Source organism: Mustelus asterias, chromosome 7 (assembly GCF_964213995.1).
Source record: "Mustelus asterias chromosome 7, sMusAst1.hap1.1, whole genome shotgun sequence".
NCBI classification, from domain to species: domain Eukaryota; kingdom Metazoa; phylum Chordata; class Chondrichthyes; order Carcharhiniformes; family Triakidae; genus Mustelus; species Mustelus asterias.
The window spans coordinates 27059634-27085698 of NC_135807.1; the positions used below are offsets into that span (position 1 = coordinate 27059634).

The 26065-nt window shown below is 45.1% G+C and overlaps 1 protein-coding gene across 3 annotated transcripts in view; it reads left to right on the forward strand.

The window, feature by feature from the left end:
* The window catches only part of col22a1 (collagen, type XXII, alpha 1), a 339481-nt gene that overhangs the window by 220752 nt on the left and 92664 nt on the right, over positions 1-26065 (forward strand). For all 3 annotated transcript variants that reach the window (XM_078215791.1, XM_078215792.1, XM_078215793.1), the window contains 4 exons: positions 2026-2079; positions 14738-14791; positions 23301-23354; positions 25329-25382. In XM_078215791.1, coding sequence (XP_078071917.1) covers positions 2026-2079; positions 14738-14791; positions 23301-23354; positions 25329-25382 — 216 coding nt within the window. The remainder of the gene's footprint in view (positions 1-2025; positions 2080-14737; positions 14792-23300; positions 23355-25328; positions 25383-26065) is intronic.

A 26065-nucleotide genomic window follows, 5' to 3' on the forward strand; every position in this document is an offset into this window, starting at 1 on the left:
TTATTCTGTTGATGTTCATACAAATCATAGAAACCGTACAGTGCAGAAAGAGGCAATTTGACCCATCGAGTCTGCACCGACCACAATCCCACCCAGGCCCTACCCCCATACATTTACCCCCTAACCCCTGTAACCTATGCATCTCAGGACACTAAGGGGCAATTTTAGTATGGCCAATCAACCTAACCCGCACATCTTTGGACTGTGGGAGGAAACTGGAGCACCCGGAGGAAACCCACGCAGACACGAGGAGAATGTGCAAACTCCACAGACAGTGACCCAAGCCGGGAATCGAACCCAGGTCCCTGGAGCTGTGAAGCAGCAGTGCTAATCACTGTGCTACCGTGCCGCCCCACGGTATTATTCTGGATACAGAAACACCACAACTGTTGAAGGAGGAAAAAGTATGAAAGTTGGGAAGTGGTATGGATGCGTTGGAGGAAAAGAAGATGACTTGGGGACAGTTGAGATTATGATGACTGTGTTGATGAACCGGGTGTACGTTAGAGGGAGAGGCAAAAGACAGACATTTTCCAAAGTGACTACTGGAGTCATTCACCTGCGGCTTGAGGCAGGCCGCAGCATAAACATTTACAGAAATTCCTTCCCATCCTTCTTTCTGCATGAGGCCCTCACAGAATAAGAATTACTTCTGCTCTAGGGAACTCTGCCTACTTTAGGGTCAACATTCAATGTTTAAAAAATAAATGCATGTATATTTTGCTTGAATCAATATTTTTCATCAAAAAATGCCAAAACGTATGGAGGAAGTAAGATGCAACAAAAGAGGAAGGAAAAAAGCCTGGCATCAATGCTGCAAGTGTATTAGAAATAAATCGCTATTGCAGGGAGAAGGAAAATCCAAAAGGATATAGCCTGGCGCAACTCTTGTGAGCTTTTTGATTTGATTTGATTTATTATTGTCACTTATACAGTGAAAAGTATTATTTTTTGTGCACTACAGAGACAAAGCATACTGTACATAGAGAAGGAAAGGAGAGAGTCCAGGATAGAAACATAGAAGATAAGAGAAGGAGGAGGCCATTTGGCCCTTCAAGCCTGCTCCACCATTCATTACAATCATGGCTGATCGTCCCAAATCAATAGCCTAATCCTACTTTTTCCCCATAACCTTTGATCCCATTTACCCCAAGTGCTATATCCAGCCACCTCTTGAATACATTCAATGTTTTGGCATCAACTACTTCCTGTGGTAATGAATTCCACAGGCTCACCACTCTTTGGGTGAAGAAATGTCTCCTCACCTCCGTCCTAAATCGTCTACCCTGAATCCTCAGACTGTGACCCCTGGTTCTGGACTCCCCCACCAATGGGAACATCCTCCCTGCATCTATTCTGCCTGGACATGTTAGAATTTTATAAGTCTCTATGGGATCCCCCCCCCACTCATTCATCTGAACTCCAGCGAAAACAATCCTAACCTCATCTCTCCTCATACATCAGTCCCGCCATCCCCGGAATCAGCCTGATAAACCTTCGCTGCAATCCCTCGAGAGCAAGAACAACCTTCCTCAGAAAAGGAGACCAAAACTGCACACAATACTCTAGGTGTGGCCTCACCAAGGCCCTGTATAATTGCAACAACACATCCCTGCTCCTGTACTCGGAACCTCTCGCAATGAAGGCCAACATGCCATTTGCCTTCTTTACCGCCTGCTGCACCTGCATGCTTACCTTCAGCGACTGGTGCACAAGGACACCCAGGTCCCACTGCACACTGCCCTCTCCCAATTTACAGCCATTCAGGTAGTAATCAGCCTTCTTGTTTTTGCTTCCAAAGTGAATAACCTCACACTTATCCAAATTATATTGCGTGTGGCGAACGTGAATGTGGCGTTACTGTCATAATGAAGTTTTAGAAGCATAGAACGAGGGTAAAAGATAGAATTAGAGGATATGCAGGGAGGAAGTCACCTTGCTCTGGTGCCATCTTGGATCAGCTTACACAGTAAGCAGTTCATGCTCTATAAGATTCAATAAATATGTTTGTTGTTCTCAATTTAGGGTCGCCCTGGTCTGGATGGCAGTGCTGGCAAACCTGGACTTCAAGGTCAAAGGGTATGTAAACAGTTATATTCCTGCTGTGTTTAGGCCAAATGGAGGTAGAATTTAGAAAGTGGAAGCTGACAAATTGAAAAAAATACAAATAACTTAAAAACCTGAGTCGATGTTCGAATTAAATCTGATTGAGTATCCCAGCTTCAACATCAACTAGTCCAGAGAGACAGGAGCAATTCATTTAATAAATGGTATGGAACTGAGTCACACAGACCACAGGAGGTATTGTGGCACAGTGGTAGCACCCCTACCTCTGGACCAGAAGCTCTGGGCTCAAGGTCAATGATGTGGAGATGCAAGGTCAATGCCAGAACTTGTTATGCAGTTCAACAGGCTGATCCTAAACTTGGGAATCCTTCCATTATGTCCCTGTTGTTCTCCAAAGGGAAAAGGTGTGTATGTGAAGACACGCCAAAGGAACACACAGCCTGCGATAGGTACCTGGGCTTAATGTCTGATCTGTGCTATATTGGCTGATTTAACCCAGGAAGCTATGACCTCAATGGTCGATCGATGTCCTTGCTTCTAATACATGGCCAATTGCTCCTGTTAGAAAATGCATATGTGACAACCTTGGGTGAGGATGGGTTAACGCTGTGTTTCTTCACTTCACCCTTGTTGGTTGCCAATATTTCACTGTCTGGACTCATCCAAGAAATATGGCAATATGTGCATGGTACCAAGTGGACCAATGGCTCAGTGAAGTGAGAAATCTGGGAGGGTGATTAAAAACAACGAGGATCTTTGAGTATATATTCAAAGCAGCCTGGAACCTTGTGCAAAGACAGAGTGTGAGTGTCAATATGCTGGACATGTCCCCTGCTTTGGAGATTCATTTTAAGGAACATTTATCATAGAATCATAGAAACCCTACAGTGCAGAAGGAGGCCACTCGGCCCATCGAGTCTGCACCGACCACAATCCCACCCAGGCCCCACCCCCACACACTTACCCGCTAATCCCTCTAACCTACACATCCCAGGACTCTAAGAGGCAATTTTTAACCTGGCCAATCAACCTAACCCGCACATCTTTGGACTGTGGGAGGAAACCGGAGCACCCGGAGGAAACCCACGCAGACACGAGGAGAATGTGCAAACTCCACACAGACAGTGACCCGAGCCGGGAATCGAACCCGGGACCCTGGAGCTGTGAAGCAGCAGTGCTAACCACTGTGCTACCGTGCTGCCAGGATCAAAGATCCTCGTTGTTTTTAATCACCCTCCCAGATTTCTCACTTCACTGAGCCATTGGTCCACTTGGTACCATGCACATATTGCCATATTTCTTGGATGAGTCCAGACAGTGAAATATTGGCAACCAACAAGGGTGAAGTGAAGAAACACAGCGTTAACCCATCCTCACCCAAGGTTGTCACATATGCATTTTCTAACAGGAGCAATTGGCCATGTATTAGAAGCAAGGACATCGATCGACCATTGAGGTCATAGCTTCCTGGGTTAAATCAGCCAATATAGCACAGATCAGACATTAAGCCCAGGTACCTATCGCAGGCTGTGTGTTCCTTTGGCGTGTCTTCACATACACACCTTTTCCCTTTGGAGAACAACAGGGACATAATGGAAGGATTCCCAAGTTTAGGATCAGCCTGTTGAACTGCATAACAAGTTCTGGCATTGACCTTGCATCTCCACATCATTGACCTTGAGCCCATTTATGAAATGAGTTCTTCAATCTTAGTCATGCTTATTGTTTAAAATAAAAAAGGGCTCAAACTTTGCATACCAATCACAATCTAGTAAAATCTTCTTCAAATAAAATTCCTATTTTTCCCTCTGACTCAGAAGTATTTCCATAGAAAATTGCTGGACGTTTTGTATTTCTCAGCCCTGAGACTGAATTTGCATGGAGAGCACGCAAGATCACTCAACCAACTGGCGTGCCAGTTCCCCAGCACTGCTCCTGAGCCATTTCCACAAGGGACGGGTAGCCAGTTCAGCTTGTTAAGGCCTATTGTCAAAGACTCCCAAATTCTGCGACGCATCTGGGAACAGTGTAACTGTCTGGAGGTACTCTCCCAATATACCTCCCTGCTTGCCTGACCTCAGCTAGAGGCTGCCATGTGGAAGAGTTCCCAATCTGCTGAAGACATTCTTCATGCATGTTAAAATTGAAGAACTTAGAGAGTGAGCACCTCTATCTTGGTGCACCCTTTTACTTGCAAAGCCAAGTTTCTGTTTCATCTCTGGTGGAGTTACTATTGGCCCTCCAGCTTTCCATCTGTTATCCTTGAGAGGATGATGAACCTGCCTTCTGGCCATTAATCGGCCAATTCAGGGAAAATCAGAACTATGTCACTGCTCCCCACTCAGTGCGGGGGGTTTCTGATCCCCATTTGGGCCTGGCGCAGAGTCCTAAAGCCTGCAGGGAAAATCCAACATAAATAAAAGTAAAATACTGCAGATGTTGGAAATCTGAACTAAAAACAGAAAATGCCAGAAAATCTCAGATCTGGCAGGATTGTGGAGAGAGAAACAGAGTGAATGCTCTGAGTCCATATGAACTCTTCTTCAGAGCTAAAGAGCTAAAATCCTCCCCCTGTCATCTGCCTATCTTCTGTAGCCCAGAATTAAACCAATGCTCAGAAATTAGTAATGTCTATGACATACACTGTTGAAATTAAGGTAACAATTATATTTTTGTCAGGCAAAAGAAAGATTTTACCCTTTGTGAACAAATAATGTGAAGGAAAATATTAGCATAATGTTCCCCTGCTGAACGGGATCCAGTTCATTCCTGGTGGAATGTCTATCTAGGTGGATCGTGAGAAGATAACATGAGTAGTTTGACCCCGATGATCACCGCACCCCCAATCCCGGACAAGTAATAGGAGGAATTTTAACAATCACTCATCACCCACCTGGCTCGCCCAATGCAAACCAGGCAGGGGTCAGTAAAATTGAGGCAGGGAACTCATTCACTAACCTCACAACCCAGAGTGGCAGAATGTGATACTAAATACAGGCAGCTGTAGGCCTGCTCGGAACTGGTGGGACCTCTTTTTTTGGAAATGGACTCTAATGATGTCATCAAAGCTTGCCCAAAATAGTAACCTGGTAAATGAGTGAAGGATCAGTTGAGGAGTTGCATCTCAGAGGGTGAGAGCAGTGGAGACAGGGCCACGAGTATTTTTTTAGGCAGAGACATCGATTTTTGATGAATAAGGGAGTCAGAAGCTATTGGAGATAGGCAGAATGTGGGCTTGAGGCCGCAATCGGATCTGCCATGCCCTCGTTGAATGGCGGGTGGATCAGTTTTGATGGGCCAAATGGTCTACTAATTTATAATGGTCCTAATTTATATGTTCATATGTAACTGAGAGAAGGAACAGTTGTGGTTTTCACATCAGGCTGTACTGGAAGTTGGATCACATGCTGAATAGCCCAGAAGATAAACTTAATTTGAATCACTTTTTTTTTTAAAGCTTGCCAGTAGCCCAGTTGTAAGAAGGGTACTGGACTCTCACACACTCTCCCAGATAAATCTTCCTTAGTGTCTCGAACCATTCCTGTTGGTCTCAAGCAATAGCTTGACATCCAATAATCTCTCTTCCAACCAAGGTGGAGGTTTAATTTAGATAAGTGTGAGGTGATGTATTTTGGTAGATTGAACCATGGCAGGACTTACTCAGCTAATGGTAGGGCGTTGGGGAGAGTTACAGAACAAAGAGATCTAGGAGTACAGGTTCATGGCTCCTTGAAAGTGGAGTCACAAGTGGACAGAGTGGTGAAGAAGGCATGCTTGGTTTCATTGGTCAGAACATTGAATGCAGGAGTTATTCCTGTATTGTTGAAGTTGTACAAGACATTGGTAAGGCCACACTTGGAATACAGTGTACAGTTATGGTCACCCCATTATAGAAAGGATATTAGGATATAGAAAGGAAATGAGTGCAGAAAAGATTTACTATCTTGCTATCAGGATTTGATGGTTTGAGTTACAAGGAGAGGCTGGATAGACTGGGACTTTTCCCCCTGGAGCATAGGAGACTTAGAGGTGATCTTATAGAGGTCTATAAAATAATGAGGGGCAGAGATCAGTGAGATAGTCAACATGTTTTCCCAAAGGTAGAGGAGTCTAAAACTAGAGGGAATAGTTTTAAGGTGAGAGGGGAGAGATACAAAAGGGTCCAGAGGGGCAATTTTTTCGCACACAGAGTGGTGAATGTCTGGAACAAGCTGCCAGAGGTAGTAGTAGAAGTGGGCACAATTTTGTCTTTTAAAAAGTATTTAGACAGTTACATGGGTAAGATAGGTACAGAGGGATATGGGCCAAATGCAGACAATTGGGACTAGCTTCGTGGTGGAAAAAAAAAGCAGCATGGATAAGCTGGGCTGAAGGACCTGTTTCCATGCTGTAAACCTCGATGACTGTATGACTCTAAGGGCTAGATAATGGGTTTAGCCAAGCTTGGTCAGGAGATTGAAAGGCTCGATGGAGTTAAAATCAGTCAGTCTTCACTTTGGTCATAACATAGCCTGGTTTACTTCCCCCTGTGATAACCCCCATGATCTGCATGGGAATCACTATTGGACCTCCCAGTTGGGCTTATTGAATGTGAGCTCCCTGGAGATTGGTAATAAGCCAACCAGGTGGAGCTCATATACCGAGCCCTGTATAAAGCAAGATCCTGAGAGGGTCCATTAACTTTTTAGTCTCAGTTGGGACCTGTTGTGTTCACCACAGGTTTGTGGTTATTGCTTATTTTCATTTTGTGCAATAAAAGCCCAGTTCCTTCAAAGCGGACTCCTGGAGTTATTGGCCGGAATTTTACCGGCACGCCCGCCCCTGAATCAGGGCGGGCAAGGCTCGCAGAATGGAGTTCTCCATTGGCCTTGGATGGGATTTTACTAGCCTTGCCCGGGTAAGGTTGTAAAATCACGGCCTTTATACCCACCATATACTGATCCGCATTTGCTGTCTGCGCTGAGCCAAGGTACAGTGAAATCCAACATCCGTACTTCCTCCTGCGGTCCGCAGCATTACAGATGCCAGTCTTCAGCCAATTCAATTTACTCCATGTAAAATTGAATGCACTTGATACTGCAACGGCTATGGCCCCTGGCTAAATTCCAGCAATAGCACTGAAGACTTGTGCTCCAGAACTTGCTGGGCCCTTAGCCAAGCTGTTCCTGCACAGCTACAACATTGACATCTACCCAACAGTGTGGAAAATTACCCACAAAACTTTACCCAATAATTACCCAAAAAACAGGATAAATCCAACCCGGCCAATTACTGCCCCCTTTAATCATCAGCAAAGTGTCATTGACATTGAAACATAAGAACATAAGAATACAAGAAATAGGAGCAGGAGTAGGCCATCTAGCCCCTCGAGCCTGCCCCGCCATTCAATAAGACCATGGCTGATCTGAAGTGGATCAGTTCCACTTACCCACCTGGTCCCTATAACCCCTAATTCCCTTACCGATCAGGATTCCATCTATCCGTAATTTAAACATATTCAATGAGGTAGCCTCCACCACTTCAGTGGGCAGAGAATTCCAGAGATTCACCACCCTCTGAGAGAAGAAGTTCCTCCTCAACTCTGTCCTAAACTGACCCCCCTTTATTATGAGGCTGTGCCCTCTAGTTCTAGTTTCCTTTCTAAGTGGAAAGAATCTCTCCACCTCTACCCTATCCAGCCCCTTCATTATCTTATAGGTCTCTATAAGATCCCCCCTCAGCCTTCTAAATTCCAACGAGTACAAACCCAATCTGCTCAGTCTCTCCTCATAATCAACACCCCTCATCTCTGGTATCAACCTGGTGAATCTTCTCTGCACTCCCTCCAAGGCCAATATATCCTTCCGCAAATAAGGGGACCAATACTGCACACAGTATTCCAGCTGGGGCCTCACCAATGCCCTGTACAGATGCAGCAAGACATCTCTGCTTTTATATTCTATCCCCCTTGCGATATAGGCCAACATCCCATTTGCCTTCTTGATCACCTGTTGCACCTGCAGACTGGGTTTTTGCGTCTCATGCACAAGGACACCCAAGTCCCTCTGCACAGCAGCATGTTGTAATTTTTTTCCATTTAGATAATAATCCAATTTGCTATTATTTCTTCCAAAGTGAATAACCTCGCATTTGTTAACGTTATACTCCATCTGCCAGATCCTCGCCCACTCACTCAGCCTGTCCAAATCTCTCTGCAGACCTTCTACGCCCTCCACACGATTTACTTTTCCACTTATCTTTGTATCGTCTGCAAACTTTGTTACCCTACACTCAGTCCCCTCCTCCAGATCGTCTATATAAATGGTAAATAGTTGAGGCCCCAGTACCGATCCCTGCGGCACGCCACTAGTTACCATCTGCCAACCAGAAAAGCACCCATTTATTCCGACTCTCTGCTTCCTGTCGGATAGCCAATCTCCAATCCACGCTAACACCCTACCCTCAACTCCGTGTGACCCAATCTTCTTCAGCAACCTTTTGTGCAGAAGGAGGCCATTCGGCCCATCGAGTCTGCACCGACCACAATCCCACCCAGGCCCTACCCCCACATATTTACTTGCTAATCCCTCTAACCTACGCATCTCAGGACTCTAAGGGGCAATTTTTAACCTGGCCAATCAACCTAACCCGCACATCTTTGGACATCATGGGGTTCTCCCATGGCACTCAGCTCCTGACCTCATTACAGTCTTAGTCCAAAAATGGACAAAAGAACGGAACACAAAAGGTGAGCTGAGCATGACGGTCCTTGACATCAAGTCAACATTTGAACAAGTGTTGCACCAAGGAACCCTGCCAAACCTAGAGTCAATGGGTATCAGGGGGAAAACTCTCCGCTGGTTGGAGTCATGCCTGGCACAAAGAAGGGTGTTTGCTGTTGTTGGAGGTCAATCATTTCAGTCTCAGAACATCACTGCAGGAGTTCCGCTGCATCTGCAACACATTGACATCTGCGGTTCAGGAAGGCACCTCCTTAAGGGCGATTCAGGATGGGCAATAAATGGTGGCCGAGACAGCAAAGCCCACACCCCATGAACGTATTTTTAAAAACCTGGGGCGGGATTTTCCGGCCACGCTCGCCCCAAAACTAGAAAATCCTGCCCGAGATCAACGGACCTTTGCAAGGTCTGTTCCCCCCGCCTACCACCACCACCACCACTCCCCACCCCCCCCCCCCCCCCCACCCCCCTCCCAGCCTGCTATGATTCCCGTGGTGGGCGGGATGGGAAAATTCCCCCCTGGTGTCAGCATCTTTGAGAGAGAATGGGAAAAGTGCACCAAAGAAAATTTTTTAAATTGAGCGGCATAAAATTTGACACTAATTTCAATATGAATCACAGGAACATATAGAACAAAGAACTAAGAACAAAGAATATAGAATTGTATAAAATGTACAGCACAAAAATAGAAACATAGAAACATGGAGGATAGGAGCAGGAGGAGGCCATTTGGCCCTTCGAGCCTGCTCCGCCATTCATTATGATCATGACTGATCATCCAATTCAATAGCCTAATCCTGCTTTCTCCCCATAACCTTTGATCCCATTCACCCTGAGTGCTATATCCAACTGCCTCTTGAATACATTTAATGTTTTGGCATCAACTACTTCCTGTGGTAATGAATTCCACAGGCTCACCACTCTTTCGGTGAAGTAATGTCTCCTCACCTCCGTCCTAAATGGTCTACCCCAAATCCTCAGACTGTGACCCCTGGTTCTGGACTCCCCACCATCAGGAACATCCTCCTGCATCTACCCTGTCCAGTCCTGTTCGAATTTTATAAGCCTCTATGACATCCCCCCTCATTCATCTGAACTCCAGCAAAAACAATCCTAACCTAAAATGAAGGAGATAGGTCTGCACCTGGAATGGACACTCAAAATCTACCAGTCCTTGCCAGTGAGGATACTAATCTCCATCGATGTTGAAAATACATTAAACAGGAAAAATCAGTCAGTTTTCATGGTACTGAACCAAGTCTTTGAGATTATTTTAAAGTTGAGTCGACAATCATATATATCAGTTTTGAGAAAATTAAGTTTCAGCCATATGCTTCATGAAGGCAATTCGAGAATTATAGATAAATTAAAATCCAAATTTAGATCCTGTTACCATGATTGCCAACTCCATGACAACATGACATCACATCCTTCATTTTCACCATTCATTACATCATAAAAGCTGGTTTCAATTGTTGCCTAACTGCTGGTCATGCCACGTTGCTAAGCAACCAGCGACACACATACAATCAAAAGGCAAAGGAACGCAGGCCCAGATTTTGGCAGAGGGTATTTATTAAGCTGCTGCTTTAGAAATATTATTAATTGATTGATTCAGTTTTGAGCCTTCAGAATTTCCCCTCGATGCTCTTCCGAATCACTCAGCCCCTCAAATGATGTTCTCTGTTGTTTCTCCCGCTCTCTCTAAGGGCGGGATTTTATAGTCTCACTCGAGTGAGACCGGAAAGTCTCGTCTGAGGCCAATGGACGTTTCCATTGTCCGCTCCTTGCCCACTCCAATTCTGTGGCGAGTGGGGCAGTAGAATTTCGGTGTCAGTGTTTAGCCTTCTGTAACAGCCAACCCCTGTGAGGGGTGTATACTAGGAGGGTCTTGTGACCTGATCGCCCAATGGGGAACTAGCATGGGGATCTTGGTGCAGAGCACAGGCTTTTCCAGCCAGAGCAGATCCTAGAGTTGGAAGTGTTTTATGTATATCTATACATTGGCAATGAGGTAAATCAGAGCGACTCCAGTTGCAGCAAGGAATTCAAAGAGAATATCATTGGGGCGGCACGGTGGCACAGTGGTTTGCACTGCTGCCTCACAATGCCAGGGACCTGATTTCAATTCCCAGCTTGGGTCATTGTCTGTGTAGGTTTCCTCCGGATGGTCTGGCTTCCTCCTACAGTCCAAAGATGTGCAGGTTAGGTGGATTGGCCATGCTAAGTGTCAGGGGGACTAGCTAGGGTAAATACATAGGGTTATGGTGATAGGGCCTAGGTGAAATTGTGGTTGGTGCAGACTTGATGGGCTGAATGGCCTCCTTCTGCACTGTAGGATCCTCTGATTCTATGATTGCAATGAGTGAATTGGATCCATCCAAGCCTAAAAAAGAGGGAGCAGACACGCATCATTTTGGGAAGCCTTCAACATGGCCACTGACAACCGGGTACAATGTGTGGAATGGCTGGAGTGTTTTTTTAGGGCTAATGGCATAAAATGGGAGGATAAGAAGAAATTCATTTTACTTACCACATATAGGAATCAGACCTATAACTTGATTTGAAGTTTGACATCCGAGATGCTCCTAACACAAAGACATTTGCAGAGCTCATCAAGCTAGCAAAGGGGCATTACCACCCTAAAGTATGACTCCTAACAGCTAGCTATCTCTGTTGTTCCAAGTCAAAAACCATCCCACAGGCACACACTCTTCTTCAGACTTGGTGCACAAACATGTATGCTCACATGAAGCTGGGTTTGCAGCACCTGCTGTGAATTGGTCCTTTGAATGTTGGATCAATTCTCTGAGCCTCTCCAGTCTGAAGCTTTCAAAAAGCCTCTGGAGAGAGTGAGAGAAACAGAGAGACACTTCCTTCTTCTACCAGATTCTAGCAGCAATGGAGAAATGAAACTAAAACTGGACTTTTCTCTGAAGCATTGCTGTCCCTAACCACATGACATAAACATCCCCGAATTAAGTTCCAATCCCCAAAGCATCAGTAAACCACAGAGCACTGCATTAATCCAGATTAAAATCAGCATGATGTCCATTATATTACTTCAGTAACAATTAGAGGACACTGGTTACAGACATCATGGCACCAATAAAATGCTGGGGCATGCTTAAAAAACTGCAGAGAAACATAAAAAACATTTCTTAAAGGCACAGCATCATTATAATATACTTACATCAGAGGTCCACTCTGATCAGTTACATCAGTTAAGGTCCACTCGAGTGGTCCTTGGGATGAGAGGGTTGGCCTATGATGAAAGATCGATTAAATTGCATCTATATTCTCCGGAGTGTAGAAAAATGTGAGATAATTTCATTGAAACATTCAAAATTATGACAAGGTCGATACTGGGTGTGGAATTCTTCATTTTTGAGACTATGGCCAGAATTGTACCGCCCACCCCAGAATCTGCGGCTCGCAGAACGGAATTCTCTGTTGGCCTTGGGCAGGATTTTACGAGCCTCGCCCAAGTGAGGTCGTAAAATACCAGCATATGGGTGGGATTTTCTGACTGCGTTCGACCCCAAGACCAGAAAATCCTGTCCGAGGTAAATGGATCTTTGCATGGTCCGTGTCCCGCCCGCTGTGATTCCCGTGGCGAGCGGCTCGGGAATATTCCAGTGTATGTGTGGTAGTGGGTCCCCCTGACCAGAATGGCGGCCTCCTGCACCAGATTCTGCACTTGGAACCTCATTAATTATGCAAAAGCGAGTTCCCTACCCAATCTACTCACGAGCTGATTTGTCCCCCCAACATCAGCTGGCAGGTTCAAAGGTCCAGGTACCATATTTAAACACCACCACTCATGTCACTCTCTCCTGCCCCACCTGTCTTCACCAGACAATGCAGGATGTCAGCAACCCAGAAGGAAAAGGCCAGCAGCCTCAAGAAAAAGGCTGCTCCTCGAGTCAACCACCCTCCCTCTGAGGCCATCACCTGTGATGCACCCATACTCCACTTGGACCTCTACCCACTGCATTTGTACATTCTCTTCCAGTAAATAATGTGCTATCCATTTGATCCATTTATTCATGAGCCATGTCGGGCTCCAACTTCCCTCCCTTCGATCTACTCTGCCTTCCATTCTTCATCTTCTCCATTCACCTCCTTGCCTGTCTGTCTGCCAATGTGAGCCCTTGCCCTTCTCCACTCTCTTTGCACAGCCCTTCTTCCACATTGTCCTCCCTTGTCTTCATCGGGTCACCCCTCTCCCCAGCCTCACCTCGCTTTCCACCCTTGGTCCAACTTCAGACCTTTAATGCAATGGCTAAATGCATCCCATAGCACAGTGCTGTCCAGATAGACACTGGTGCGTGGCACCAGAGGGAAGGAGACCCCTGTCCTTCCCAACCTCCAGCACCGTACTGATCTGACCCGGTGACACAGGAGGATCCATGGGTCCAGCAGTACGGTGCTATCCATGAAGACCAGCTCGGCATGGAGGGGGAGGGCAGGAACAGGTCTGCCCTGACAGAGTGGTGTCAGTGCACCACAGTGCACTGTGGTGCACCACAGTGACACAGTGCATCGGGAGTATTGCAGCACAATGGCAGAAAGCTTTTGAATGCAATCGCAGAAGGTGCAGCACCTGCCCCTTTGCCTCCTCCCTGCCCACCGTCCCAGGTCCTAAACACCCTTTTCAGGTGAAGCAGCACTTCACATGCACCTCCTTCAATCTGGTCCATTGCATTCGCTGCTCCCAATGCCGTCTACTCTACATCAGAGAGACCAAATGCAGACTGGGTGACCACTTTGTTGAACACCTTCGGTCCGTCCGCAAGCAGGACCTAGACCTTCCTGTCACTTGCTATTTCAACACACCACCCTGCTCTCCTGTCCAAATCAATCCCTCAGGCAATCCCTTAACAATCTGTACCTCTGTTCTGCCATTCACGCATTCTGATCACTTAATGGACACTTTTAACACCTTCTCAGCTTTCTGTATCCTCAATTACATTCCCTTTGTCCCAATCCCCTCCCGCACCCTCATAGTATAAATCTCTGCTGATTCTCTTTGCTCTCAGTTCTGGCGAAAGATCATCTAGACTCGAAATGTTGGTTCTATTCTCTCCCCACAGATCCTGTCAGACCTGCTGGGATTTTCCAGTATTTTCTGTTTTTGTGGCAGAAAGCTTTGTTGCACTCACTTCAAAGTCTCTCGGGAGCTGAGGGCCACCTTGTGCACACCACACTTTTGGCAGCAGCCAGTTGGAAGCCCAACTCTCATAAACCCGCCATTGGGAGAATTGCAAAGTCATTTTATACTGTTGGGTTTCCAAGTTGCTGGCTTCCGCCAGATTCTCCACTTTCACCCACCATCAAACCCGCCATGGATGAGATGGGAGAATTCCAACTCTGAGGTGCTGTTTCCCTGGGCCATTGCATTAAAGGGCTGGGGAATCTAGAACATGCAGGTAACAATCTCAGAATATGGGGCTGATCATTTATAACTGAGACAAGGAGAAGTTTCTTCACTCAAGGGGTTGTAAATCTATTGGAATTATGGACGTGCCATCCTTAAATATATTTAAGCCTGGGATAGGCAGACTTTTGGGCCAGAACTCTTGCCTGAAGCTGGTATTTTCCAGTCCCGCTGCAGTGAATGGAGATTTGGCTGAGCACCAGATTCTCCGTTCCTGATGGTAGTGGCAATGGGGCATGCGAGACTGGTGAATTCCTGTCCTGGTCTCTCAGGGAATCACGAAATATGGGGAATGAGTGGGAAAGTAGAGTTGTAGCCCAAGACCAACCATGATCCTATTGAAAGGAGGAGCAGGCTCGTTGGATCATATGTGTCTGTTCCTACTTCAACTTTTATGTACTTATGTTCTTGTAATGAAAATGTGATTATTCCTCACTTCTTTACCATTATCGCAGGCGCATAATATCTGATATGTTCCATTACTGATCCTGTTGTCTTTGCTGTTCTTTAGGGAAGGAAGGGTGATCGGGGTCTGCCTGCTGTACAGGGAATCACTGGACCTCCGGTAAGTCCTAGCTTTCCCTATGAATTGAAGCTTAATTGCTACCATATTTTCATTTTCGACACTAACATGAGCCAGATTTTGGTTAGCAATTGATTCTTAAAAATGATTATTGTTCTTGATTTCTGACAAGAATACATCCATTATCCTTAACTGAAATCTCTGGAAATGCTTACCTTGCTGTCAACCTTGACACGTTGATTGAATTCATGCCTTTGCATTAGAAAGTCATGGTCTAAACATTGTGCTGGGATTTGAGCATCTAATTGGAACAGAAATGTAAACAACACTGAGGAAGTGCTATCTTCTTTAATGTGTCATATTTTTTTTGTCTTGCATACATTGTCCATGCTTCACTATTGTAAAGAAGGGTGCTGAGAGCACAAGCCTGGTAAACACAGAGCTTTGAATTTTGTATAATGAATGGTAGAATGCTAGGAACTACAGAGGACCAGAAGGACCTTGGAGTGCACATCCAAAGATCCCTGAAGGCAGCAGGACAGTTGGATAAGGTGTTAAGAAGTCATATGGGATATTTGCCTTTATTAGTCGAGGCATAGAATAGAAGTAAGAAGTCTCACAACACCAGGTTAAAGTTCAACAGATTTATTTGGAATCACGAGCTTTCAGAGCACTGCCCCTTCATCAGGTGAGTGGAGGTAGGTTCACATATATAGGCATATATAGACATAGTCTTTGGACCAGCATCCTTATTCCCTGTTTTACAGATTTTCTATTTCAAAGTACACAAAACCAGTTCAGACCAGTATTCTTATTTCCCTATTTTACTGTTTCTTCCTTCTGGGGAGGAGATTCACAGGATGTTGTCTGGATCCTAGCATTTCAGCTGGTGAGGCTGGGGTCACTTTCCTTTGAGCAGAGAAGCCTGAGGGGGAACCTCATCAACGTGTACAAAATTATGAGGAACATAGATAGGGTAGTCACGAAGGAACTTTTCCCCTTCAATAACCAGGTGGCATAGATTTAAGGTAAGGAGATTTAGAGGGGATTTGAGGAAAAACATTTTCATCCAGAGGGTAGTGGGAATCTGGAGCTCGCTGCCTGAAAGGTGATAAAGGGAACCCTCACATTTAAGAAGCACTTAGATGAGTACTTGAAATGCCATAGCATAAAAGGCCACAGAACAAGTGCTGGAAAATCGCATTAGAATAGATAGCTGCTTATGGCTGGCGCAGGGGCAGTGGGCTGAAGGGCCTCGTTTTGTGCTGTAAAAATCTATTTGTTTACTCTTGTTCACACTCGACTTCTCGACTTTGGCATGACACCTATTGCATTGGCAATCCTGGTGGTGATTTCAGCATCAAGAGATAGGTGGCTGGTAATTGTCAATCCAAGCTATGTAAAGCTGTCGATGACCTCTGGAGTGAGATTGTCCATGTTGATGGAAGATGGAGTCTTTATGTCCTGTCCCATAATTTTGGTCTTCCTGATGCAAATTGTCAGTCCAAACTCTGTGCAGGACCTGGAAAGCGATCTACAAACTGTGAAAGTGAACGTCAGTATGGGATGCTGGCACGGCATCATCAGAAAACAGGAATTCATGTGCTAGCGCCTTGTGTACTTTCGTCTTGGCACACAGTCTTGCCAAATTAAGTAGTTTTCCGTCACTATGGCATGCAGGTAGACACCCTCATGTTTGGTTTGATTTGATTTGATGTATTATTGTCACATGTATTAGTATACAGTGAAAAGTATTGTTTCTTGCGCGCGATACAAAGATTACCATTCATGGAGAAGGAAAGGAGAGAGTGCAGAATGTAGTGTTACAGTTATAGCCAGGGTGTAAAGAAAGGTCAACTTAATGCGAGGTAGGTCCATTCAAAAGTCTGATGGCAGCAGGAAAGAAGTTATTCTTGAGTCGGTTGGTACGTAACCTTTTGTATCATTTTCCCGACGGAAGAAGGTGGAAGTATGTTCATCATCCAAAGTGTACAATTGTAGAATGGGGAAAAACGCCGAAGAGAGTTAGCACCAAGACGCAACCCTGCTGCTGATCATGAAAGCATCTAGCGTTATTCCATTGTAAGCAACAGAACTAGGCAACGTCTCATTCAAAGAAGAAATGGCACTCAGGTATCCAGGCAAGCAGCCTAATTTATGCAGCAGTTTAAAGAGTCTGTCTTCACTTACGAGCTTGAAAGCCTTGGTGACATCCATAAAGGCAATGTAGAGCAGCTTGGACTGTTCATTACTCTGATTCTGTGATTGGCAAAGTGAGAAAATCATGCCACCTGTCGATCTGCCAGCCCTGAGGCTGCACTGAGATTCCGAGTAAGTGCAAGAAGCCAGGGCCTGCAACGTGAGCACAGGCCTTCCCCACACAACATCGGAGAAGCAGTGGTGCAATGGTATTGTCACTAACCAAGTAATCCCAGCACCCAGGATGATGCTTTGGGGACCTGGGTTTGAAACCCACCGAAACAGATGGCGAAATTTGCATTCAATAAAAATCTGGAATTAAAAGACTAATGATAACCACGAAACCATTATTGATTGTCGCAAAAACCCATTTGGTTTACTAATGTCCTTTAGGGAAGGAAATCTGCTGTCCCTACCTGGTCTGGTCGACATGTGACTCCAGATCCACAGCAATGTGGTTGCCTCTGCAGTAGGGATGGGCAATAAATGCTGAGGTCCATCTCCCTTGAATAGATAAAAGGAACCAAGGAGATGCTTCAGTAATTGGTACAGTCACTGCAATCCTCTTTTTTTTGTACCAAGTGACAATAATTGCATCATGCATGTCAAGGGCAACTTGGGATGGGCAATAAATGCTGGCCAGCCAGAGACACCAATGTCCCCATGAATGAATTTACAAAAACACAAATCTTTCCTTCCAACAGACAGTTCATGAAGATGCTGCAGAAGTATCTGTGTTCAACTTCTGATGGTTTCCAAGAGAATGCCATCGTTTCCTGGGGCTTTACCATCGACAAGATGGCCATGCATTTCTTATCTCAGCTATTGCAACCCACGATATTCAAATAAGCTACTGTATTTTGGGAATAACAAAATAGTAAACAATTTTCATACAAAAGGTCTTGACTGAGATCTTGCTGAACTTTGGGTTTCAGCAACAAAACTCTCTCTAATTTGTCACAAGTTGGCACCAAATTACCAATCTCACTCCAGACCATCGCCGGATAGATTGCGTGAAAATGAAAAAAGATGTCACGCCTTTGGTACAGGGGCGCATTTCTGAGATTGAGACAGACGTGTGACTCAGGCAAAATGAAGAGCGCGATCTTTCTGGCCGTTCACTCCACGCTCCCGCTGCAGCGGGATCGGAGGATTAGGCTACCAGCCAACTCTCCATTCGCTACAGGGGGCTGGGAAAATCCCACTGGCATGAACCGCTGTAACATTCTGGCTGAAGACTCTGGATTGTTTTTGACCTGAGAATGCTTGATGCTGCTACTGAAGGATGAAATAGGGAGCATTGTATTCCCAAGCACCAATATTCATTCCACAAAATCCATGAGTACAAGGATGATAGCATGGCCCCTTTGAAGAAGCAATCCCTTGTGGGCCACTTCATCGGGTCGGACCCTATGGAGTGGCAGCATGTGAAGCCGAGTCAATCGGGCGCAAGGGTGACCATCATGGGTGAGAAGGATTCTCAGTTGGAGGCAGGGAGGAGTGGAGAGTAGTCATCTATTCAGTTCTATCAGGCCCTTGTTTGTATATATCTATTTATCATTGGCAATAAAACCTTTATAGCTTTAAGCCACAACAAGTCAGCTTTAAAGTTGTTGCAACAAGAATAAATTACAAATAATTATTCGCAAAGCATGATTATAAATTGTGAAAAAGGAACAGTTGTCAGTAAATTGTCTCCACCCCACTCCACTGTGCGGCCAACTACCTTGTGAGAGATGGATTTAAATTCAATGAAGCGTGGTGGGGAAATGAATGAGTTACCAACATGCAGACTTGTGTTTATATTTCAAAAGGAAATGTCACCATCTTGTGGTTAAGAGATGTAATGTAATCCTGCTGCAAAATAAATCTTTACAAGGTTGATAATAATTTGCAACAATGGTGGAAATTTAATGGTATCGGAACAGCCATCCATCATTCCCTCTGTTTCCTTTCTGCTTGTGGTTATGAAATTATGCCATAGGATGCAGCAAGTACAACTATTTCTTGTTTTCTTTTCAAAGGTGTGGATTTGCAAGGCTAAATTGGGTAAATGGAGTTGAGTTATAGATTAGCCATGATCTAATCCGAATAGCGGATCAGACTCAAGGAGCTGAATGGTTGTTTTGTCCTCTCTCTGCAACTTTGTTAGAGATCATTGAATCCTAGAATCATAGAATCCCGACAGTGCAGAAGGAGGCCATTCAGCCCATCAAGCCTTGCACCGTCAACAATCCCACCCATGACCTATCCCTGTCACCCCATGTATTTAACCTGCTAATTCCCCTGACACTGAGGGGCAATGTTAGCCATGTTCAATCAACCTACCCCGCACACCTTTGGACTGTGGGAGGAAACCGGAGTACCCGGAGGAAACCCACGCAGACACAGGGAGAAGGTGCAATCACCACACAGACAGTGGCCGGAATTTTCCCTTCCGGCCTGCCACTGGAATTCTCGCGCGGGGGGGGGGGGGGGGGGGGGGGGGGGGGGGATGGGGAGGGTGGGGGCGGGAGGGGGGGGTAGGGGGTGGACACCATGCAAAGGTGCATTGAAGTCAGGCGGGAATCACCAGTTTTCAGGGTGAGTGCGGCTGGAGAATCCCGCCCTATCACCCAAGGCCGGATTTGAATCCAGATCCCTGGCACTGTGAGGCAACAGTGCTAATCATAGAATCATAGAATCATAGAAACATACAGTGCAGAAGAGGCTGTTTGGCCCATCAAGTCCACACCGACAAATTAAAAACACCTGACCCCCCACCTAATCCCATCTGCCAGCACTTGGCCCATAGCCCTGAATGTTATGTTGTGCCAAATGCTCATCCGGATACTTTTTAAAGGATGTGAGGCAACTCGCCTCTCCCACCCTCCCAGGCAGCACATTCCAGACTGTCACCACCCTCTGGATAAAAAAGCTTTTCCTCACATCCTCTGTAAACCTCCTACCCCTCGCCTTGAACCTATGTCACCTCGTGACTGACCCTTCAACTAAGGGGAACGTGTTGGCAAGCTTAAATTGAAGTGGTTAACAATCTGTTAAAACAGCAGAGGAATTAGTTTGAGCTGATTGCGTTACCTGTTATTATGTCTTGTAACATAATTTCAGAGCCATAGTATCATAGAATCCCTACAGTGCAGAAGGAGCCTATTTGACCCATCAAGTCCACACCGATTCCCTGATAGATCATCTCACCTAGGCCCTACTCCTGTAACCCCACTCATTTATTCCACTAATCCCCCTAGACTATGCACCTTGGGGCACCAAGGGACAATTTTAGCAAGGCCAATCCACCTAACAATCACCCAGGGGCCACAATCTGAGGATTCGGAGTAGACCATTTAGGATGGAGATGAGTAGACATTTCTTCACCCAAAGAGTGGTGAGCATGTGGAATTCATTACCACTGGAAATAGTTGATGCCAAAACACTGAATGTATTTAAGAGGTGGCTAGATATAGCACTTGGGGCGAATGGGATCAAAGGTTATGGGGAGAAAGGAGGATTAGGCTGTTGAGTTGGATGATCAGCCATGATCGTGATGAATGGCAGAGCAGGCTTGAAGGCCTCCTCCTGCTCCTATATTCTACAGTCATAGAGGTTCACAGCATGGAAACAGGCCCTTCGGCCCAACTTGTCCATGCCGCCCTTTTTGTTAAACTCCTAAGATAGTCCCTATTGCCTGTATTTGGCCCATATCCCTCTATACCCGCCCATCTTACCCATGTAATTGTCTAAACGCTTTTTAAAAGACAAAATTGTACCCGCCTCTACTACTATCTCTGGCAGTTTGTTCTAGACACACACCCTCTGGAAGCTTTTGTCTCTCTCCTCTCTCACCTTAAACTTATGCCTTCTAGTTTTAGACTCCCCTACCTTTGGGAAAAGATATTGACTATCCAGCTGATCTATGCCCCTCATTAATTTATCAACCTACCTTTGGGAAAATATATTGACTATCTAGCTGATCTATGCCCCTCATTAATTTATAGCTCTTTATAAGATCACCCCTAAGCCTCCTGCACTCCAGAGAAAAAAGTCCCAGTCTATCCAGCCTCTCCTTATAACTCATACCATCAAGTCCTGGTAGCATCCTAGTAAATCTTTTCTGCACTCTTTCTAGTTTAATATATCCTTTCTATAATAGGGTGACCAGAACTGTACACAGTATTCCAAGTGTGGCCTTACCAATGTCTTCTATGTTTCTATCTAAAGCTAAGTACAGATGTTGAGACTCCATTTGGACCCTCCAGATCATCAATTCATAGGTGATTACATCTCCATCCAGTATGGGTGGCACGGTGGCACAGTGGTTTGCACTGCTGCCTCACAGCGCCAGGACCCAGGTTCAATTCTGGCCTAGGATCACTGTCTGTGTGGAGTTTGCACATTCGCTGTGTGGGTTTCCTCCGGGTGCTCCAGTTTCCTCCCACAGTCCAAAGGTGTGCGGATTAGGTTGATTGGCCTTGCAAAATTAACCCTAGTGTCAGGGGGACTAGCAGGGTAAATATGAGGTGTTACGGGAATAGGGCCTAGGTAGATTGGGGTCGGCGCAGACTTGATCGGCCAAATGGCCTGCTTCTGCTTTGTAGGGATTCTATGATATAACTGCCTCTTGAATAGCACCAGACATTTTGCCTCCGTTAGTTGACCAGGATTCTGTCAGTGTGAAGACATGTTTTTCTGAGATTAACGATGGACTCAGCCCTGTTTTACTCTTGTCCTGTAGGCAATGTTTAACATCATATTGTGCTCCAGATTTTCTTTATCTATTCTCCAAATTATCATAAAGCTCTGAAGGATCCTTTCTCATTGATCCCCTTTAAAAGGAGATGATTCGTCTCTTCAAGCCCATTCTCACAATTCAATTCCTGTACACTATGGATCAACCTTGTAGCCCTGATCAGCAAAAATAGCAGAGAAGCTAAAAGCAGGAGTAGGCCTTTCGACACTTAGAGCCTGCTCTGTCATTCATTTTGATATGGCTGATCATGAAATTTAATATCCTGATCCCCCCCTCCCCCGATATCCCTTGATCCCTTTAGCCACAGGAGCTATATCTAATTTCTTCTTGAAATCACACAGATCATAGTATCATAGAACCATACAGTGCAGAAGGAAGCTATTTGGCAATTGAGCTTGCACCGACCACAATCCCACCCAGGCCCCATCCCCATAACCCCATGCATTTGCCCTAGCTACTCCCCCTGACACTAAGGAGCAATTTAGCATGGCTAATCCACTTAACTTGCATATTTTGGAGTGTGGGAGGAAAGCAGAGTACCCGGAGGAAACCCACACAGACACTGGGAGAACATGCAAACTCCACAAGACAGTGACCCGAAGCTGGAATCGAACCTCGGTCCCTGGCACTGTGAGGCAGCAGTGCTAACCACTGTACCACCATGCCACCCCTCAGAACTTTTATCCTCAATTACTTCCTGTGGTAGTGAATTCTACAGATTCACCACTCTCTGGGTGAAGAAATTTCTCCTCACCTCAGTCCTAAAAGGTTTACCCCTTATCCTCAAACTATGACCCCTATTTCTGGACTCCCCCACCACCGAGAACATCCTTTCTGAATCAACCCTGTCTAATCCTGTTAGATTTTTATAAGTTTCCATGAGATCCCTTTTCACTCTTCTAAACTCCAATGATTACAATCCTATCTGACTTAACCTCTTCTCATCTGACAGACCCTGCCATCTTCAAGAGCACATCCATCTCTTTAACTCTGCTATACATGAGTAGATAGAAAGAAAATTAAATACCAAAAGAGTTAATGCAACCAGGACACTATAGTCATCCTGACATTTTTCCCCTGGAGCGTAGGAGGATGAGGGGTGCCCTTATAGAGGTTTATAAAATCATGAGATATAATCATAGATAAGGTAATAGCCAAGGTCGTTTCCCCAAGGTAGGGGGTCCAGAACTAGAGGGCACAGGTTTGAGGTGAGAGGGGAAAGATTTAAAAGGGATCTGACGGGCAATTTTTTCACACAGAGGGTGGCGTGTCTATGGAATGAGCTGCCAAAGGAGATGGTAGAGGCAGGTACAATTACAACATTTCAAAGACATTTGGACAGGTACATGGATGTGAAAGGTTTAGAGGGATATGGGCCAAACACAGGCAAATGGGACTAGTTCCGTTTAGGAAACCTGGTCGGCATGGATGAGTTGGGTCGAAGGGCCTGTTTCTGTGCTGTATATATCTACGACTCTACGAGAAAGACAGGAGTGAGCCAGCAACCTTTCTCGTGTGTGGCTCAACCACCTGGCAAATGACCTCACTGAGCATTGAGAGAACATGAGATGAATAATTCTCAGCCATGTACTCTGTTACCTTTTCCAGGGTTCCAAAGGAGAAGCTGGTGTTGCCGGACCAGTTGGACGTCCTGGAGAACAGGTCAGCGAGTTTGCAAATGTCTTCCATCCAACTGAACCTCGCCATATTATTGGATAAAAAGTGAACATGAATTATGATTTGAGTCACCAATCATTAACACTGAATGACTGAGATTCTGATATTTCCACTTAAAATTTTTGCTTGATTTTCCTTTTGCCAAATTGTAGAGCAGGACCATTTCCTCAAAAGTTGAATGGTGATAACGGATCTTAACTTTGCTGCAACGACACACCCAACAGTGTCTGCCATTCACGAGACTTGCCATTGCATGTCACGAAGGGGGTGGTGTATTGTCATTGACCTAGCAATTCAGAGACCCAGGGTAATGCACTGGGGACCTGGGTTCTATTACCAGATGGTGAGACTTAAATTCATTACAAATCTACACCGGCGGCACGATGGCACTGTTGCCTCACAGCGCCAGGGACCCGGGTTCGATTACCGGCTTGGGTCACTGTCTGTGCAGAGTCTGCACATTCTCCCCATGGCTGTGTGGGTTTCCTCCCACAGTGCAAAAGATGTGCCGGTTAGGTTGATTGGCCATGGTAAATTGTCCTTGAGTGTCGGGGGCTTAGCAGGGTAAATGTGTGGAGTTATGGGGATAGGGCCTGGATGAGATTGTTGTCGGTGCAGACTCGATGGATTGAATGGCCTCCTTCTGCACTGCAGTGCACTCCCTTTGCACTGTACGGACTCTATGAAAAGTCTCATGATGGCCATGAAATCATTGCTGTAAAGACCCATTTGGTTCACTAATGACATTTGGGGAAGGAAATCTGCTGTCTTCACATGATCTGGGCTACATGTGACTCCAGACCCACAGCAAAGTGGTTGACTCTTAACTGACCTCTGAAATGATCTAACAGGCCACTCACTTTAGTATGGGCCATAAATGCATCAGAGATTAGACTGAGGGAGAGAAAATAAGGCAAATAAAAAGTAAAGGTAAAAATAAATAAAAACTTAAACAACAATTAAAACATGAAAAAATGAATTTCAACATTTATAATAGTTAATTTTCAGTGCTTGATAAGTTAACAAGCAATAATTTAGCTACCACAGTATTAATAGGGTACTGACATTTGAATAGCATAGTTCCTCTGGTGAATTTAGCTTCAATCTGCAGTTCTGTCTGCAGTAACTTCATATCATTCGATATATTTCACACAATGAGATGCTGTTTTCATGAAGTGAATGACAGATCAGCACAACTTGGGGCAGCAACTTATGGATGTCTGTGTTTAACCATGCACCTGGCCCTCACTTGAAGTTGCTATACCACTTGTACATGACTAGCATTGCGCACCATAAGCAACATTATTATTTTGGCAGTCCAACTTTATTGTTTTAAGAATAATTCCAATGGGCTACCACATAAGGTTCATGGAGGATAGATTTTAACTTTGTGCGATAGTTTAAAAGCGCGGAAGTATGAAACCAGTCAGCAGCCTCTCCAGTTCTTATTTTCAGTGATGTCACTGCTCTTGTCGCTAAGTCTGTGCATATTTGGAGGTATTTCAGCCTTAGCTTTTCCAGCAGTATTGGTTTGGGTTAGTGTGCTATGTACGATATTGATCAAACAAAAAACATGTATGTATGCAGACTTCTCAGTAACCTGGCACAGGGGCTTTGAAAGGCAACGAAGTTTATTATGTGTTATCCAATCAATATTTGTCAGGCAGATCTTACGTCAGGAAATCTTGGAGAAATGCAGCCAATGGCTTAGAATCCCTACAGTGCAGAATGAGACCATTTGGCCCATCGAGTCTGCACCAACCACAATCCCACCCAGACCCTATTCCCATAACCCCATGCATTTATCCTCGCTAAGGGTAAATTTAGCAAGGCCAATCCACCTAACCCCCACATCTTTGCTTAAAGCAAATATTTATTCTGTGTACACAAAGATCCAATGTATGAATTTGATGATGATCTGAACATGTTGCCCTCTAATTAATATTTTCTCTTTGCTAGGGATTGCCAGGTGAAATTGGCTTTCCAGGAAAACCAGGCCCAAGTGGAAAACCGGTAGGAATACTGTTGTTTCGCTCTTGTGTGGGGCGTTTGCGTGAATGGGGCAGGGCCCAAGACTTGCTGTGCCTTTTTAGCAAGAAATTCATTTACTGGAACACAGAACTTCCTTAATGTATTTCAAGAAAGATGTTAACTGTTATTTTTTTTTGTTACCTTTCGGTGCTTTAATTCTAATCAAAAAAGCCAATTCAATTTAAAGTCCAATCATGGTCCCCACATGAGGGACAAACAAGATCCAAGCTGACAAGATGAGACATTACATTCCACCTTGGGCTCGATCAAACAAGCTCCAAGCTTATGGGATGAGGTATTGCACCCCCTCTCGGTCTTGACCTAGCGCTTCATCTCAGCCAAAAGGCCAAGATGGCTTGGAAAAATTGCATCAGGTAAAGCCTCGGTTTAACCTCATTAGCTACCCTGATCCTTACTCTGCCCTAGCTTAGGCAAACGATCACAGGTGTCAGCATACCCCACCTCTAATGGGTTTGCCTCGTCAGACAGAGGAATTTGGTTCCAATGTTCATCACCGATATAGTACTGAACAACTTTAACTCTTACTAATTTTTAAGCAAATGCAGATGAAAAGATTTACTGAGCTTTGTTGTAGCAGTGCAATATCTACCACCGCATTGGCACAGATGTTGATCCCATTGCTAACTCATTTTTTAGGCTCCTCT